The sequence below is a fragment of the Pelmatolapia mariae genome, linkage group LG7 (genome assembly GCF_036321145.2).
Source record: "Pelmatolapia mariae isolate MD_Pm_ZW linkage group LG7, Pm_UMD_F_2, whole genome shotgun sequence".
Lineage (NCBI taxonomy): Eukaryota > Metazoa > Chordata > Actinopteri > Cichliformes > Cichlidae > Pelmatolapia > Pelmatolapia mariae.
Window position 1 is genome coordinate 38,591,035 of NC_086233.1, and position 18,322 is coordinate 38,609,356.

The 18,322-nt window shown below is 39.6% G+C and overlaps 1 protein-coding gene across 1 annotated transcript; it reads right to left on the bottom strand.

Annotated features, from left to right (window-relative positions):
* Nucleotides 1-6,474: 6,474 nt before the first annotated feature.
* wu:fa25f02 (uncharacterized protein C11orf24) lies at nucleotides 6,475-17,363 on the bottom strand. The gene is made up of 4 exons (XM_063480315.1): nucleotides 17,356-17,363; nucleotides 17,023-17,076; nucleotides 16,748-16,800; nucleotides 6,475-13,948 (listed from the first exon to the last, which is right to left on the bottom strand). Exons 1-4 carry the CDS (start codon nucleotides 17,361-17,363, stop codon nucleotides 13,023-13,025), a joined length of 1,041 nt encoding a protein of 346 aa, XP_063336385.1. The 3' UTR covers nucleotides 6,475-13,022.
* Between the last annotated feature and the right edge of the window lie 959 nt (nucleotides 17,364-18,322).

An 18,322-nucleotide genomic window follows, 5' to 3' on the forward strand; every position in this document is an offset into this window, starting at 1 on the left:
AGATACGAGCTTGCTGTCGTCCAGCTGTCCTCCAGCTGGTTAGATCTCCTCATCACTAAAACAAAAAGACATTTACGAGACAACTGAACCCTAACCCAAAATAAAATTAATTATCAATGTAATTGAGCAATAAGTCCTGAATTATACACATTGTATAATTCAAATGCTATCTTGCCCAAGGATATTTGGCACGCAGACTGGGGGAGCCAGGGATCAAACCACCAGCAGTCTGATCAGTAGATGATGTGCTCTACCACCAAAATATAATTCAACAATTGTTAATGGCTGAAATTAGAAATGCAAAAACTCCATCTTTACGATGTGATGAACCTGATGACATCGTCACAGTTTCTTCCACTTGTCTTTTTTTTTCATCCACTTCACATTCCTGCTACACCCAAAGTGCACCCTGAGAAAAGACTTTAGCTTAACAGCTTGACAGCTAAGTGTGGGTGAAAAATAACTGGGCTCATTTGCTAATGTACCTAATTATGTGGTTTGTAGACCACCTTTTGACAATTTCCATTTTATGCTACTTTATATAATATAATATTATATTTTTTGTTGCTTTTTAGTGAAATTGCATTATACACCGTGTCTTTCAGCTGTTTTATTTACAATTCAACAAGTGAGTCAAAAATAATGTTAATTTTGTAACCCCCCATTCTCAACAGAGTTAAAGGATGATAAACCGAGTTATGTCATGGACCAGTTCCCCTGTGCTGGCTCATTCTTTTCTCTTCTCATTTTCCTCTCACTGTCTGTCTGTTTGAGTCTTGCTCTGTGTGTGTGTGTGTGTGTGTGTGTGTGTGTGTGTGTGTGTGTGTGTGTGGTGTGTGTGCAGTGTTGGGAAGGTTACTTTTAAAATGTATTCCACTACAGATTACAGAATACATGCCCCAAAATGTATTCTGTAACGTATTCCGTTACGTTACTCAATGAGAGTAACGTATTCTGAATACTTTGGATTACTTAATATATTATCATGCTTTTTACAACTACATGAATGTACTATTGCTGTGATTTATTACTGTTACTGAAGGTCCGCGGCTCCGAACCGTAGTAAAGGGACATCTGGCTAATACGTCGGTTCGTGTCGGGCTCGTAGCCGAAAAATACCTTTACTTTGTTGTCTGGGTCAACTTTGCTAGCGAGAGACAGAGAGAGGCATTGAAAGGCTGCTCCAACGGAACTTATTGTTTCGGAGGAAAACACGAACACCGCGTACAGTCGAGTCTTAATAGCTTACTTACAACTGGGCTTGTCAGGCACTCTTCTTGGCTGCAGTGGTTATTATTATATTTACATGCTTCCTGCTCCCGTTTCTGCTCGATGACAACTCGTACTTTTCCACTCTCCTTTTTCTCCCTCCTCGCTCTCACAGACACATAACGAGTATGGCAGTCCAGTCTCCCTGCAGCACGGACTACACTGCCCATGATGCTACATTCTTTAGAGCTATACCTGTAGCATTCTGCCTATAGACTATGTGCACGTTAGCATATGGTACTTCCGGTGTGGAAACTCCTGTGGGGAGCTTTGTTTCCGGTGTCCTATTCGCGCCTTGTTTACGGTCCAAAACAAGTTAAGCAAATGAATGAATCAAGCGGCGATTTACATTTCTATAGATATCTTGGGCATTTACCCAATATATCTGTAAATGATGTTCATTGACTTGTCGATATTTTTCCCCCGCGCCTCAGAGCAAAAGAGAAAAGGGATTCAAATGTTATATTTCTCAGCTGTCCCTCGTTTATCGTGGGTGTTATGTTCTAAAAATAACCAGCGATAGGTGAAATCAAGTAACCAATTTTATTTTTTGACGGGGCAAAACGTTTCGTCGACATACAGTACTGCACTTCAGAGTCACACTGCTGGCGAACGATGCAGCGATTGTGTACTGTACAGGAGAGACGTCACAGAGGAGATCGTTTGCAGCAATCAGGACGCAGGACACAATGTGATGTAAAAAAAAAAAGCATGCAAACTTGCACTAAAAAATCTGCGAAACAGCAGGTGAAAGGTGAACCGCGTTATAGCGAGGGACCACTGTAATTTTAAAGGCAAGTCACAACATACCCTTCGTAAATACTAATGTATAGAAACCCTTACCAGCAATCATTCATTTTTTGTGTGGCTTTTTTTCACGGTTTGTTAACATGCTGTGTAGGTGTGTACTTGACTAGCTGATATCGACATAACGGGGAAACATCTGGTTTGACTATTCTTCACCTGTAGTTTCAATGCTGAACATTTGCCTGTTTAAATCATAAGACCAGTCACAGAGATGTGCTTCTGAATGTGGACGATGTGTTGTATGTTTTGTAATGCAGTTCTGCTTGTGTTGAATGATGTAAACAACTGATCGATCTAAACTCTTTAAACGTCAAAATTGATCATTAGATTTTTTATGACACAACAGTGGTGAGTGTTCCCACCTTCTGCTCTTTGTAACTTAACGCGATCTTTCCGTTTTCGAGTTCTGGACATGATTTTGGAGTATATCTTCGCAGTAGCGATTGACCGCAAATTAAGGCTACCGGAAATGTACAACCCCACATCCGGTCTCAAACCAGGAAGTTAGCATTTTCTCGTGCACAGGGTCAATTAGCTTAGCACAACAACAACAACAGCAAAAAGGCGCTCTCTCACCCAGGAAACACGCAGAGAGAGAGAGCGTCACCCTGTAACCATGGCAACGGTAACACTGCCGCCTTGAACAACAGAACATAGCTGTCAAACAAAACCCAAACAGTCCTGACCCGCCACAATATGAAACAGGAAAATACCGCCGTGTATTCCATTTATTTCAACAAAGTAACTGTATTCTAAATACCACCTTTTTAAACGGTAACTGTAACGGAATACAGTTACTCATATTTTGTATTTTAAATACGTAACGGCGGTACATGTATTCCGTTACTCCCCAACACTGTGTGTGTGCACCACACGTTGTGTTTGAGGGATGGGTCCTCCTCTGGATTCTGTACACCTGAAAGTAAGTCATGATTGTTTTGTTTGTCTCCTTATTTATGAAGAAAGAGTCCTTTTGTGATCTGCGACATAACTTTAACTGCCAGAAACCTTGTGAAGCATCAAGTTTCGTGAAATACCTGGCGCCCGCCATTTCACAGATAATCTCCTCCCTTTTAGGTATTTGGTAATGCTCCCGTTTGATGTTTTCGTTTAGATCCTTCGGATCCATGCATATTCTCAGGTCACCACTCTTTTTCTTTACACATACCATGGAGTTGACCCAGTCGGTTGGCTCTTCAACCTTTCTTATCAGTCCCAGGGCTGTCATTCTGTCCAATTCCTTCTTCAACTTATCTTTCAGTGGCACAGGAACTCTTCTAGCAGCATGCACAACTGGCTTTGCATTTTCCTTCAGTGCGATTTTGTATGTGAAAGGTAAGGTGCCCAGTCCTTTAAAAACATCTGCAAAGCTCTGAACTATGTCGCCTATAGAGTCAGGTGGCGAGTCCACATCTGTGTTGATGCAATACACGCGTCTCACCAATCCAAGATCTTCACAGGCTTTGTCACCAAGCAGTGACTCATGTGCTTCAGCAACGACAGAGAAGCATAGGTGGTGCACTTTATCCTTTACAGTCACTTTTAGTCTGCATGTGCCAAAACTCTCAATCTCCTGTCCATTGTAGTCTTTCAGGGCCGATTTTGTTTTTTTGATTTTGGGCTTTTCTTTCAATTCTTTGATGTCAGATAAACTGATCAGATTTGCTTTAGCACCAGTGTCTAGTTTCAATGTGACAAACGTCCCATTAATTGCCAGTGGCACTGTCCATTTGTCTTCCACTACGGCATTTATCCTGGTGTCTGGCTCAGTTTCACAGTTAACCAGACCAACAAAAAATGTGTCGCTGAGATCAGCATCTTCAGCCGTGTTTATTGATCGTTTTGTCTTGTCCTCTCTACCTTTTGAGAAGCATTGCTTGGCAAAGTGGTTCTTTCCGTGGCAGGCGGAGCATATTTTACCATAGGCTGGACACTTTTTGGGCATGTGCTTCAGGCCACAGCGCTTGCAGTCCAACATCCTGCTGTCAGATCGCGGCAGTATGCGTTTTCCTCTCTGACTGGAAACTGCTCCCACAGTAACGCTGTCACTGATGACAGTGGCACCCATTTCACTGAAAGTCTTAACATGCTGTCGCGACAACTCACATGCTTGACAACTCCGTATGGCTCCCTCTAGCGTCAGGTCGGTTTCTCTCAGCAGCCGTTCCCTGACTTTTCTGTCCACCACGCCAAAAACAATCTGGTCGCGGATCATCGAGTCACGTAACGTAGCAAAGTTGCACGTCCGCGCTTTGAGTTTCAGGTCTGTCAAAAAGCTGTCAAATCTCCTAAGAAGCTGTCATTCTTCTTAGGAGAGCAATGGGCATCAAACTTTCCCATTACAACGTCAAACTTGTCTTTATCACCCGGCTCATCGTATACAAATGTGTTGTACACTTCAATAGCTTGGGGCCCTGCTACTGTAAGCAGTAACGCTACCTTTCTAGCATCCGGCTTGCTCTCAAATCCCACAGGCACAATATATAGCTGGAATTGCTGCTTGAAAGCATGCCAATTGCTGTCGACGTTTCCCGTCAGCTTCAAACTCTCCAGTGGCTTGATAGAATCCATTATCGTTGTCCACGATGCACCTCAGCCCAGATTTAGTTTTACTCCTGGTACCATGTTTTGTTTGTCTCCTTATTTATGAAGAAAGAGTCCTTTTGTGATCTGCGACATACTTTTATTAACCATGCTTGGTAAGCCGGAAGAACCACAACCTCACCTCTTAGCTCTCATGCCCCCATGTTCTTTAGAGATAGTGCCACCTTGTGGTATGGCATGAAACTACGTTAACTTACAGCAACAGCTGCTTATCATTACAATGATCTCAGCTGTTGGTAATTACCTGATTCCCAGTCTCATACTTAAGAAGAAGGAAGATGTTCAGTTGAAGCCTGATTGTTGTTTAATAACAGAGAGTGAAGTCAGCTTCTTTATCTGCATGGTCCTTTGTTTGTTTGTTTGCTTGCTTACTTTTTGCTCTGTGAGTATGTCTTAGTGATGGTGAGATGAAGCTTCGTGAAGTACTGAAGCTTTCCATCCAATTGGTCCACTCACGGGCTGAAGCTTCATGAAGCTTCATTTGCTCTACTCTGCCATCAAGTGGACAATAAATGTAAAACAGACAAAGCGTTTATAATAACATGGATTTGGTGTGCGAAGCTTTAAATTGAATAAATTAATGATGTTTGTGATGCTCACATATAAATTCTGAATATGGTCTGAATATGATTTTAATCTGTCTTTATGATACAATAGCTGGGTCAAAACAGGAAAGTGGAAATAAATAGGGGAGAGTGTTGTGATGTGAATGTGCTTCTGTTACTTTATTTGTAACTGTCCGTATGTTACTAGGGACAACATTTTATTTAATTTTATTTAAAAATATCAACTTTTCCACCACCCATCCATCAATTGATACCTTATTGTGGTGGTGGGGTTTGTGTGTCCCAGGGATCCCGTGGGCTATGTTGTCAGAGGGCTTCTCCCACTGAAACGCTACGTCTAGATGAACAGAATCAACTTTTCAAGATTTCTTCACTCATCTGTATATTAGTGTTAATGATTGTTTACACATATAGTGCATTTTATCCTTAGCAGTTATACAAAGTGCTTTCCACTGCCACAACTTCACACAGCAGGCACTCTATAGATGAGTTGTAAATTATATCCAATTAAACTAGTAGTTTATCAAACTTTAGTGATAGCTTGCTGGTATATATAGATAATATAATAATTAAGTATAGTATAAAATTATACTTAATTATTACAGAAACAACGGTTGTCTCCAATAATTGTATTTAAAAGATACACGACAAAGACATATAAGGTCTATGAATGCATTCACGGGGTTCACTGTGAGGGCTTTATGCACTAGAATCAATGCAATCCTCAGGTGAAAACATTACAGCACTCTGTGATAAACGGTTGATTTGTAGTGAAAGAACAAAAAAGTAAAAAAAAACAAAAACAAAAAAAAAACAGTAAGAGTGGAGAAAAATGTTATTCCACAACAAAAGCACATCCCTTTCCTGTCAAACCCTGTGCTAGAATCAAGTGTTTAACACGCATGTACATTAGCATGCATCCTTGCCATCTCATTAACAAGAGTGGGTTAGAACAACACACCAATACAAATAGTTCACCTTTCATGAATACACGGCATAACAGCCAAGTCAGTCTTGTTGTGCATCTATCAGAATCCCCAAGGCTGGGCTGGTGCAGCTTGATGTGCTGAGAAATCCCACCACACGAACTGAACTGCTAGTTAAACCTGGCACTGTTGCTTTGATTAATGAATGTTCCTTTCATGTAAAATGATGGTACTACTCTGCAACTGTACTTCATCGATGAATTAAACATTCAATTGATTTACTCAAACACCAACACGATCAATTCGGTTCTTTTTTCATTTATTTTCTGCAAAGTAAAAATCTCTGTTCAAAGTGCATTAGAACATCAGGTTGGCACAGGGCAGGTGTCATGACATCCTGCACATCAGTCACCACAAACACAAGTTTACCTTTAACACAGTCCACACTGGTTCCAGGATCTATGCAAAAACTATGAAATTACTGACATCAGTAAACCATCTTCACTTGGGGGGGAAAATCCACTTGCTTAATGGACACGACGACACAATCCAAGACAATCTGATACAGTATGAACTACATTCTGACTGCCATAAAAGACATTTATGTCCTCATTGCAGACACTCTTACTAACAGCTATAGATCATGTTGTTTCAAACAGACCTCAGAAAAAAGGAAATACACCTCAAATAAACACTACAAAATGTTTTCATGAAGTCGCAATTTGGGTGATACTGATAACAAAAAGATATTTTGGGGGTTTTTTTGTCCATGAGAGGAAAAAGAAACAAAGCAAAGTATGCCAAACACATACAGAAGCCTAGAGAGGTCATGGTTAGAACTAACAAGTTGTCATTTTTGCCATTTAATTAAAAAATAAAAATAAACAAACTTTGGATAATGTGATTATTTTCCTAATTTCTCAGAAAAAAAGGAAGAAACGACAACCCAAACAGAAATCTGTTTAATAAAACAGAAAACAAAATGAGGAAAGATTAAATTTTGAGAAAATCTGAGGCTGTTTTTTAAACCACGCAGAAATAGTCGTTTATACAAACTCTCCTTTCATGGGGGAAAAAAACCATTTCTCTCAGCAAACTCTACAGTTGAGCTAAGTGATTTTCCTGCATCCTATGCCGGGGTATTGCCATTTGTGTATTTTTCCAGTATCTTTAAGCAAGGAACAAGATTTTAGGTACTGGAAGCTTTCTGAATTAACTAGACAATCGAAGAGGAGAACAAAAGAGGATTGTCATCGTCTGAAACAGTCTCAAAAGCATCAGCTATCATTTGATGAGGAGAAATCACAGAGCAGGCAGTTAAGAACTGCTTTGAGATTTACACATCACAAACTTTCACAGTTTTTTTTTTTTTTTTTTTTATTGTACCTTCGGTTCTTATGATTAACAAAAACATATATGGAAATAAATTCAAAACCAAGTGAGACCAATGTGATAAAGACATTATCATAAAAAAGAAAAACAAGGCTGTTTGAGAAAAACAAAGATAACAGCCTGCCATACTGATCCCCTCGAGGTCTTGTGACCCAATCAGTGCATTGCCACAAGACAAGAGAGTGGTCTCCGCTCAAAGAAGAATGCGAGCAGCGGCAGGTAGGGTTGAATGCATTTACAGCAGAAATACAACATCTCAAACGTTACATTTTCATTTGAAATCTGTGTAGGTTTCAGATGAACCCAGAAAGGTCACCTTGCTGTTGTGGAACAGTTCAAGTTCCCTCTCATTCAGTCACTAACTGATCATGGCTTTATGTTTCCCTTGGCTTTATCACACAAAGATGTGCTTCAGTGATTATTTGGTGAAGTTCCATCAGCTGTGTACTCTATTGGAAGAATACACCAAATACAATGTGCTCAAGAAAAGGCAAAAGTAATTCAGTGCATGGCAATGGATACTGACTTCAAGGACCACCTTTGTTTGTAGCGCACGGCTAAATCACTGAGAATCATTTGGCAAAGGACCGGAGGATGAAATCAGTCTAAAACCAAGACAATAAGTAGCTTCTATGGTAAAATGGAAATGCACCTGATCTCCAAAGTTTCTGTAATAGAAAGAGACCAGCCTCATGTGACACAGCTTTTACTTATCGTTGTAGAAGGAATGTTTTTCATGAGCTACACCATCTCATTCTTTATGAAACATCTGCTGCTTTCTCTCTTTATGGGAAATAGTGTAAAACGTTTGCTCTTTGCTGAATGCAATGTGCACGTTTGAAGGAATGTTGAAATGTAATGAAAATGACTGAATAAATGGCTTAACATTCAAGTTGCTTCTTACAAAGGCAGGGGAAAGAGCACAGTGAGGTAAGCCAGAAGAAGACTGGACTAAACATAGCAGTTACATGAACAGGCTAAGACACAATGCATTAATAAGACAATATATACTCAATATCTTTAAAAAGAATACATTCACTGTGAGAATCTAAAAAAATATAGAAATAAACAATTAAGTATGGCCTTGTTCCTGTGATTCACTGGAAGACATGTGCAAAGGAACTAGGGCTGTTCGATATAACGATATATATCGGATGACGATATAAAAACGTCTATCGTTTCATTTTACGCTATCGTTTGTTTCGTGGTGTCGCAAAATAAACTGTTAACAGCAATATTTTTTCATCATTTTGATGGTCACTGTAGCGGCTATATTAATTTCTTAAAGTTCTCTCTTTCTCTTATATTTAATATAACCACATTACGGACGGACAAGCGCTTGTTTTTTATGCGTTTTCGTTAGCAACAACGACGGTAAAACCACGTCGTGTCCGCTTGTTTATTTTCCACATAAACCTTTCACAATAAAGCTCAAGATCCTGTTGAGGCTTTTCAAAATAAAATGAGTCACGTGAAAGATGCAGCGTATCAAGGGATGAGAAGCAAAAAAGAGCCGTCAGGTGCTAAAAAATAAACCTTAGACTCAAACGTTAGAACAGGCTTTTCTCCGCAGCACGCTGTGTAATAAATACTCACAAAGAAAACGGCGGCCGTTACAACTTATGTCTAAAAATGTGTAGTTTCATGCATCAGCTAAAACACTCGACTCCAGGTACGCGACGCCCAGCTGGAAACACTTCACGCAAGTCGAGCTGCCCGAGATTCACAGAATTTACAGGAAATGTTACATTTTTGTAATTTATATCGTTATATCGACGATAGATGTCTTAATATCGGGATATGAGATTTTGGTCATATCGCACAGCCCTAAAAGGAACACTGCTGAAATGTCGTCTGTAGCAATGAAAGCTAATGAAATGTCATGGAAAAGAACTTTGAATACTTTTAAAGGAACCCTCTAACATTTGGAAAATCTGAGTATTTAGCACAGTGAGGTTTGTTTAACATAAAATCTGCCATTAATGGCTTGCAGTCCAATAGTTGAAAAAAATAAATCCTTTAACTTTTCTGGTTGTTATTCACTGACCTCTGTGGAAAACATCATGATCCCAGGGAAAGTGTGAAGGAGAATTCATACAGATTTCTTTAAAAAGAGAATGTTGTTTGTGGAACTGCCATGAAAATAATAATGAAATAATAATAAAACCTGAAATTATCCAACAAAAAAATGTTTGAATAGCCTACAGATGATCAAAAATATGAAATGCCGTGCTGGAGATGACCTAGATTTATAATCTGTGACTTACATAAAATGAACAATCAGACTAAGGGTTGGCGTTACAGCAACACTCATATGACATTAATAATACAAACAGTAATGCTTCAACCCTAACATCACTTCAAAAGACTTGATATTAAATGCATCGCTGAGTTCCACGATGAGCTGCATCATCCGTCAAATCAAATCATTTTTACTGAGACAAAATGATAACTCAACCACAACCCTGCTTTAGCTGAACTCGTGCAACAGCTACAATAGTCTAGTAGGTTTATCCATAGTGGGAGTTACCTGCTAAGTTAAGAACATCTTGGACAACCTAATGTATGAGCAAAACGGCCGTTTCTCACAAACTGCAATGTTGTGTTTTGTAACGACTGTAGCATATGGAAAAAAGGCAGAATTTGCCTTTAAACTAATAAAATGAACTGATGTGTCAAACATAGGCGTTTATCATAGTCATTTCATGCAGCTAGACACATTCAGTTCCCCAAGGAGGCTACAATGACAGGTTTCTCAACCAAACCTCAATCCAATCTGCAGTGTGGACCATGTCAGGACTATGATCGAACTGTGCTTCTGTTTGATCTGAAATGTTAGAAATTTTTGTTTAACCTCCAAAATGATTCTAATACCATAACTGCACGTGAATTCAAGGAGTTCAGTTCACACCTACCACACCAATGTCATTTCTTTATAACGTGACAGAACAACCACATGCAGAGTTTAGCTGCTATACAAGGGCAGCAACACCTGCAATTTGTTATTCATGATGAATGTGCTGCTGATAGTCAGCAGTGACGGATACGACCCTCTAACTGTCACAGCCTGCAATCCTGCACAATCCTCAACTTTTCAAACCAACCTGGCTAGTTTCCAAAAATCTCAGATTTAATCCTCCTCAGAGGGCAGAGTAGTTTTAATGCTAGCTGTAAACATAGCAGGAGCTGTGTGTTTTAAGATGAAGCGGTGTTAGTGTGTCTGTCTGACCTTCAAGTGGAAGAGCTGCCAGCCAAACAGGCTCTGTGAGCGCGGCCTGTGCTGCATATAATTTTCACACAACAGAACAAGCGAACTGACATTAACAGAGTGACAGTGGGTGGAAAATCCTCAGCTTGATGACTTAAATGTCTCTGTGGTCTCTCTCTGGCCTGTTAGCTAAAGCAGACACCACAGTGTGCACTCTGGCCCTGATCCACCAACATCAGGCTTCAACACACGCGGCCACATCTGATGGAAACTTAACCAGAGCAATGGAAACACATCTTGCAGTGTAATTAGCTGGCAGCAGCACCTGTGCAGAATTTTTGTCTTTCTGAGAAAACATCAACACTTCTATAGAGTTAAGTTTTCCACATATTCATTTACCTTGAATTAAGTTTGAGAGAGGCTGGTTCAAGTTCACCCGTCTGTGCTGATCAGATCCTGGTTTATACATAAGTTGATTTTTAGCTTTGCCATCTTTTATGAAAACTAAAATGATGCTTTACTGACCATTTCCATCACTAGACTATAAACAAGCCAGAAGTGTATCCAGACTATTTAATCGACTTCACATGAGGTCAAACTCAAAGTACGCACAGCTGGGATTTAATAATCTCTCTCTCTAATCTGCTGGTTTTATTCAGCAAATTATTCACTTATCAATTCTTTGTCCTGTACAAGGTTGTTGACTGGAAGCTTTTGCAATTTGCCGTGGTCACGTGACTGTTCACAGCTGATTTCAGATGACACTGCCTGGTGTGTCGCTGTCTGATGAAAAGCAGGTGTGCTTGAAATGTCCCTAGATGTAATAAATGAGGAATCTGCAGTGTGCTAACAGCTACTTCTTTCTCTTTTATAGAAATGATGGCCAAGATTACAACAGACTGATACTACAACAGACCCAGGTGTCTCACACCTATAACTGTGAGGACTTTAGAAAAGTTTCAACAGTGAGTCTGAGTCTAGCTTTGTGGTTGGAAATTACAACAAGTGTGCATCATTCAATGCCAGCTGTAGTTAAAAATGTGGAAAATGTGATATCTTAAAGATGGGAAGGGCCGAGAAATATAATGCCACCACAGCAATATGGCAAATTTTAGCTACAACGTCACATTAGATTGCTGTCAAATGTTGCAAGAGTGATTTTATACACTTAGATCTATGTGTGATTCATTTTTACCCCATTTTTCTGTAGAGGATTAATAACAAAACAAATAATCTACTTTGCAGTAAACAGTGCAACACTGTGTACAGGGGCTGGAATGGGAAGGTTACAAAACGTGACTGAGATCTGATGAAGGTTTCTTCACTATCAAGGTTATATATCTAATTGTAAAGAGCAAATATAATAATAATAACAGTAATTATTATTGTTGTTATCAAATCAGCAACACCAAATTCCAAAAATGTAAACAAATACTGTCTAAAACAGTCATTCCTGAATTAAAATAGCTTCAAAACTTGTCAAGCAGAAACTGTTTTGTGCACTGCTGCATGAAGCACTGAATAACTGAATTATCACTGTGGCCAATTAAACCACATTAAAAAGAATTTGCAATGTGACATATTTTAAATGCCTTAAGTGCAGAGCTATTCTTTGTCAGTTACACACCCTATTTGGCACTGAGATGTATGTCAATTGACTTATTCAAAAATAAAATAAGCATCAAGGTAATCACAAGGAAATGAATCATTGGGCATAACATTCTGATTTGGTCCTTATATAGATGTCACTTAGGAAAAAAATGTTTACAAAATAAAAAAAAAAATACAATAAATTATTTGCTAGTTTAATTTTTTTTCAACTCTACTTTTAGATAATCTCGACATTTCTTACCAGCAGTAAATTAACTGATGAAGAGGTCATCTGCTGAGCTTTGGAAACGTCCCAACTGAGCCAGCCAACAGACTGACCAACAACATCTAATCGATTCCAATCCTGTCAGGGGCCACTAGCAGAACCAAATGTAAGCTATAAGGTTTGAATTTTGACATAACCCCCCACAAAAAACAGGAGCTGCTAGAAAACAGATCAGTGTGCATCACCATTTTATCGTCAGTGAGCTGTACTCAGAATAATCCTTTTCCATTTCTTGCTGAACTAACTGGACCATCCTGTAAATTCACAGCACCATCTTACCATTCAGTTAGTCTGTCATTTAGTTCGCTTTGTTTTTCCTGCTCCGAGTCAAAGAAAGAAAAAGTTTCATGAAATATAATTATCCTCTTCCTGTCTCATACCCCAGAGTCTGAGTACATGCCATTTATCAGATAGTCGACCTGCGTGTAGTCCTTCCTCTTGTAGCTGTCGTAGGCCTGTTTGACAAACACTGCCACTGTGACCAAGAAGAAAAGCAGGCCAAAGAGCAGGACAGCCAGTAAAGATGCCGTATCGACGAGCTGCTTGGTCAGAACAGCCCCCGCCTCTTCTACCACAGGGACCCTCGTAGCTGAGGCAAAAGATTTATTTTGATTGGCCAATGCATCAGTACTGGCAACAGTTATAGCAGATGGTGATTTGGTTAAAGATGATGTCTGAATCGGTGCCACCTCAATGCTGGGGTGTGGCAGGGCAGCCGATGAAGACATGTTTGAACCATGGACAGAAGTAACAGCAACACTTGTGTTAGCTATTGTCACCGAGTGTGGGGCTACTGTTGTTCTTCTTGTTGTTGTTGCAGTTGCTGGTGCTGGTGCTGAGGTTGCAGATTTCACAGGTGTAGTGACCACATTCTCAACAGACTCTGAAGTGGGTGCTGTTATACTGCTAGTGCTGGTAATGGATCCAGTATGCAGGCGCTGAGCAGGCAAGCTAGTGGGGGTAAATGCCTCTGTTGATTTGAGATGCTCCTGTGACGATGGCTGCTCAATGGATGCTGAAGATGTGGAAGAAAGGGCTCCTTCTGTAATTTGCTCATTTTTGTTCACCGATGTTACAGACTCATTCAATCTGTGGCTGACAGTGGTGTGGTTGGTGGATGATGAGTTCAGGAAGGGCTGAGTGCTTGCATTTAGTTGCAGACTGTTATTATCCTTGCCTGTACTAGAGTTGGTCTGTATGACGACATCTGAAGTGTTATTAGGGTTTAAGGCAGAGACCAAAGTCTTCGGTGGAGTGGTCACACCATCCAAAGAGGTCTTTGTTGTTGCATCAGTAGCACCTGGGAACAACAAATTCTAGTTAGCACAAACTAGTGAAACAAACATTCACTACAAGCCAAACATACATTTATATTTCACTCGTATATTTGCAGAGCATCAGTTTGTACCTTTCAAAGAATTTTAACCCTGTAAATAGCCAAAGAGCCGTGTTATCTTCAAGATCGAGATACCCTTACAACCAAAACAAGTTTGGGAACTCTGAAATTACACTGATAACTGATTTAAAAAAATGTTTATGATCACCATCTAAGTCAAAATTGTAGACAAAAACAATCAGACAAAATTAAAAAAAAAAACACATAAATTTTCATGCCTTTAGTGAAGCCAGAAGTAAGGTGGCTCAATAGTGAAGCAGATTAAACATTAGCTTGGCAAATGAAAGGTCACTGGTGGGAACGCAGCAGGAAGGCATCCGGCATGGAACTCATCCAAAGCAAACATGTACAGCTGATCACTTTGACAAGGAAGCAGCTTAAAGTAGCTTTCATTAACGGCCCAAAGTAGTTAAACCTGTGGGCTATTATATCTACATTAGCTCCTTGGAGTCAGGCATCCTACTAAAAGGAGATTAGAGTGGAAGTGTAGCACACTCACTGCCTGAGTCGCTTCATTACTTGGCAAAAGCCAAAGAGTACAGCTAGGTTATGAAGGCATACCAGGAGGCGATGCTTTCAGACGGGGATGTCCAACCCAACAGTAAACAAATGACTCAACAAAGCAACGCTGGCACTTGAACTGTTACACTCTAACGGTTCATGGAAATTATTGTTATATGGTGTATCTGGCTAAAAAGCTCAACCCACAATCATCCTGTATAGAAAATACTGACGAGTTACAAAGTTCAACTATTTCTGTTATTGGTAAAACTAAATGCTCAAAGCAGTTGTGCTTTACTTAAAATTTCCAGGCAAAATACCCTCTAGGTTACTTTTGTGCCTTCATTTCATTATTCTATGCCACTACTGAACCATGTAATACTGTAAGCTGCAATCACTGATAAAATGGTCTTCAGCATTTCCCCAATAATAAATATCTTAATAGTAAATTTTGTTGAAATAATATTATTTCTTTTTAAGGCTATTGATACCCCAGCTATCCTCATCAGTAATAATCATCCACACAAAATACAGGTCACTTTAAAACACAAGTTGGCATTTTCTCACAGTCGGACTTTAAAATAACGTGCTGCCAGCCATCTGACTTTGAATGAGAGATCGGCCAAATTAAAATCAAGCAGTCTTTGTTTTTTGTGGACTTGATCACACCTCTTATGGTTTCTTTAACATTCCCAAGAAAGATTACTTGATGAATCATGCCTAGAGCTACATGAAGTGCTTATTTTGTTCAATTTAATTCAAATTCAATTCTATTTTATTTACATAATGCCAAATCACAACAACAGTTGTAAGTTAGAGACCCTACAATAAAGCAAAGAAAGTATAAAAACTCCAACAATCATGTAACTGCCTATGCACAAGTGCTTTGGCAACAGTAGGAAGGAAAAACTCCATTTTAACAGGAAGAAACCTCCAGCAGAACCAGGTTCAGGGAGGGGCGGCTATCTGCTGTGATAGGCTGGGGTGAGAGAAGGAAGACAGGACAACACACACTGTGGAAGAGAACCAGAGATTTATAATAACAAATAACTGAATGCAGAGGTGTATTCACACATAGTGAGTTAAAAAAAAGCAAAGTTTTAATCTTAAAAGCAGAGATAGTGTCTGTCTCCAAAATCAAACTTGAAGCTGGTTCCACAGAAGAGGGGCCTGAAAACTGAAGGCTCTGTCTCCCATTCTACTTTCAAATACCCTAGGAACAACAAGTAAGCCTGCAGTGTGAGAGCAAAGCGCTCTAATGGCTGATATGGTACTATAAGGTCATTAAGATAAGATAAAGGCTGATTATTCAAGTATGTGAGGAGCAAGATTTTGAATTCAATTCTGGATTTAACAGGGAGACCCTGTCTTTCTATACAGGGTCTAGTCCCTGTCAGTACTCTTGCTGCAGGATTCTGGATCAACTTAAGGCTATTCAGGGAGTTTTTAGGACATCCTGATAATAATGAATTACAGTAGTCCAGCCTAGAAGTAATAAATGCATGAACTAGTTTTTCAGAGTCACTCTGAGAAAAGGGTAGTTGGAGCCCGTATTTCTATGACTTTTAATCCAAAGTACAACAAACTCAGTTTTATCTGAATTTATAAGCAGGAAATTAGAGATTATTATGCCTTTAAGACATTCCTGCGGTTTAACTGGTGTGTGTTATCTGCCTTTGTGAAGAGATAAAGTTGGAGTCTATTAGATATGATTCAAACCACTGCAGCACAGTACCTGTAATACTTACTGCATGCTCTAATCGCTGTAATAAAATATTACAGTCAACAGTATCAAACGCTGCACTGAGGTCTAGCAGGACAAGCACAGATGTGAGTCCAGTGAATCTTACTAACCACACATACAATGCTTATTTTGTACACTTTATCAACCTGGCACCCACGACAAATGACATATAGACTACATTCATGCCAATATTGTGACCATAAGTGTCACGACATTGAAGGATACTTGTGGCTGCCAGTGTTAGTAGATTCACCAATGGTATCAAAATGAAAATCCTACGCTGCCTAATCTTCAAGTTATTGTGTTAATAATGTTCGGTGTCCACACCGGGTCTCACCTTTTTCTTTTTTTTAGTTATGTCACAAGCTGTTCACACACTGCCCATGAAAACAAATTTTAAAAAAGCTTCACATGCTTACACAGAGAACCTTTAAGAGCGACTCCTACCACATACTTACATCCAGTGGAGCAATTAACTGTGGGTGTTGAGAAGAGGTAGTCCCCATTTGGTCTTGTGGTGGAGGAGTCAGTAAGAAGCAGAAGCACACAGGGGAGGAGGAGAAGACACAGTGATGATACGCTCAACTGGAGTTTTGAGGAATACAGGGACATGGTGGGCTGGGAGGGAACGAGACAGACACACGCTCACATAGACAGAGGCACATCCATATGCACACACACACACACACACACACCGGGTACAATGAAGTTCACACAGTCAACTTGTACAAACAATGAAATGAAGGAGGGGAAACCAGGAGGAGGTGAAGTCAGTTTCTGGTTGGACCTACAAAGACAAACACAAGCAAGAATCAGAAGCAGCCTGACAGACGGGGTCGATAAACTGTGTCCTTATAGATTTTCTGCGGCGAGACATCTTATTCTTCTAGTAAACAGAGATAGTCCTTACGGAGAAACATGTAAAACCACAATTACAGCTGTATTTAACATTTAGGATGACAGCATTTATTCATATTGGTTGGATCATTTCATCTTTAACCTTTTGATGGAGTCTTATATTTTCTTACCATGTTTCACTCAAACAAGTAACACACATAACACTTACTGGGCCATTCAGCCAGATATTAAAATATAGTTACTATAATTCCACTGGTTAAAAATATACAAATACTCTCTCATTTAATAAGACATTTAAGGCCCTATCAAGACCAGCAGAGTCAAAGTTGAAGGATATTACTAATGATTTGGTTCAAATTAAACAGTATTATGGAAACTACAACTTTTACAATGTTCTACATTATCCAGGCTAAAGCTTGGGATTTGTAGTTCAGTAAGGCAGATTTCCTGAAGCACGCTATTCAAGCCTCTTCACCTGCACAACAGTAAAGAGCAGTTAGTCCACCCAAATGTGAGGAATGACTACCATCTAGTGTCAAAACAATGCACATCTCCAGTAGTGCTCCTGGAGGAAGTAGTACGAGTCATAATCACTGTTATCAGTTATGAGTGTAATTAGACTCCAGGCTCAAGTTACAGAAGCACAGAGCTGCTTAGAGTGAAGTGTTAATGACAACATTTAGCTCAAATGAATCTTCAAATGAAGAAACCCAAACAAAATTAAATTACACATGAAGTGTCAGAATCTCTGAAATGGCTTTCTATACTGAAATACAGTGACACAGTTGCGCCTTTACATTCAAGTGAAGTGAGCAGCTTCGTTGGCTGTGCAAAGGGTCAGTCAGGAAAGATCCATCCAGCTAGCATCTTCTTCCAAAGCCTTAGTACCATAACTACCACCACCATACTACTACCATAGTTGTAGCTGATTGCACTGAAATGTACCACTTATAAGACTTTGTCCATAAATTCTACTACAATATCTACTCCCACTCAGCACCTAGACTACCTTAAGAAATTAAGCTAGAGATAAATCAAAAGATTGCGATAAGCCTGTAGTCACAGAAATCACATCCCGGAGTCAGTCCATGAAAAAAGATGGGAGTGAGTGAGTGAGAGCCAGAAACAGCCAGCAGGTTTTGTGTGAAACTGACCTCAAAGACACTAAAAGTAAA

Excerpts from the sequence above, each read along its gene's own strand:
- wu:fa25f02 (XM_063480315.1), bottom strand. Across the intron at positions 16,801-17,022 it reads TTCCCCTCCTTCATTTCATT|ACCAAATGGGGACTACCTCT; the intron begins GTTTGTACAAGT and ends CTCCACCACAAG. Across the intron at positions 13,949-16,747 it reads AGTTAATTGCTCCACTGGAT|GTGCTACTGATGCAACAACA; the intron begins GTAAGTATGTGG and ends TGTTGTTCCCAG.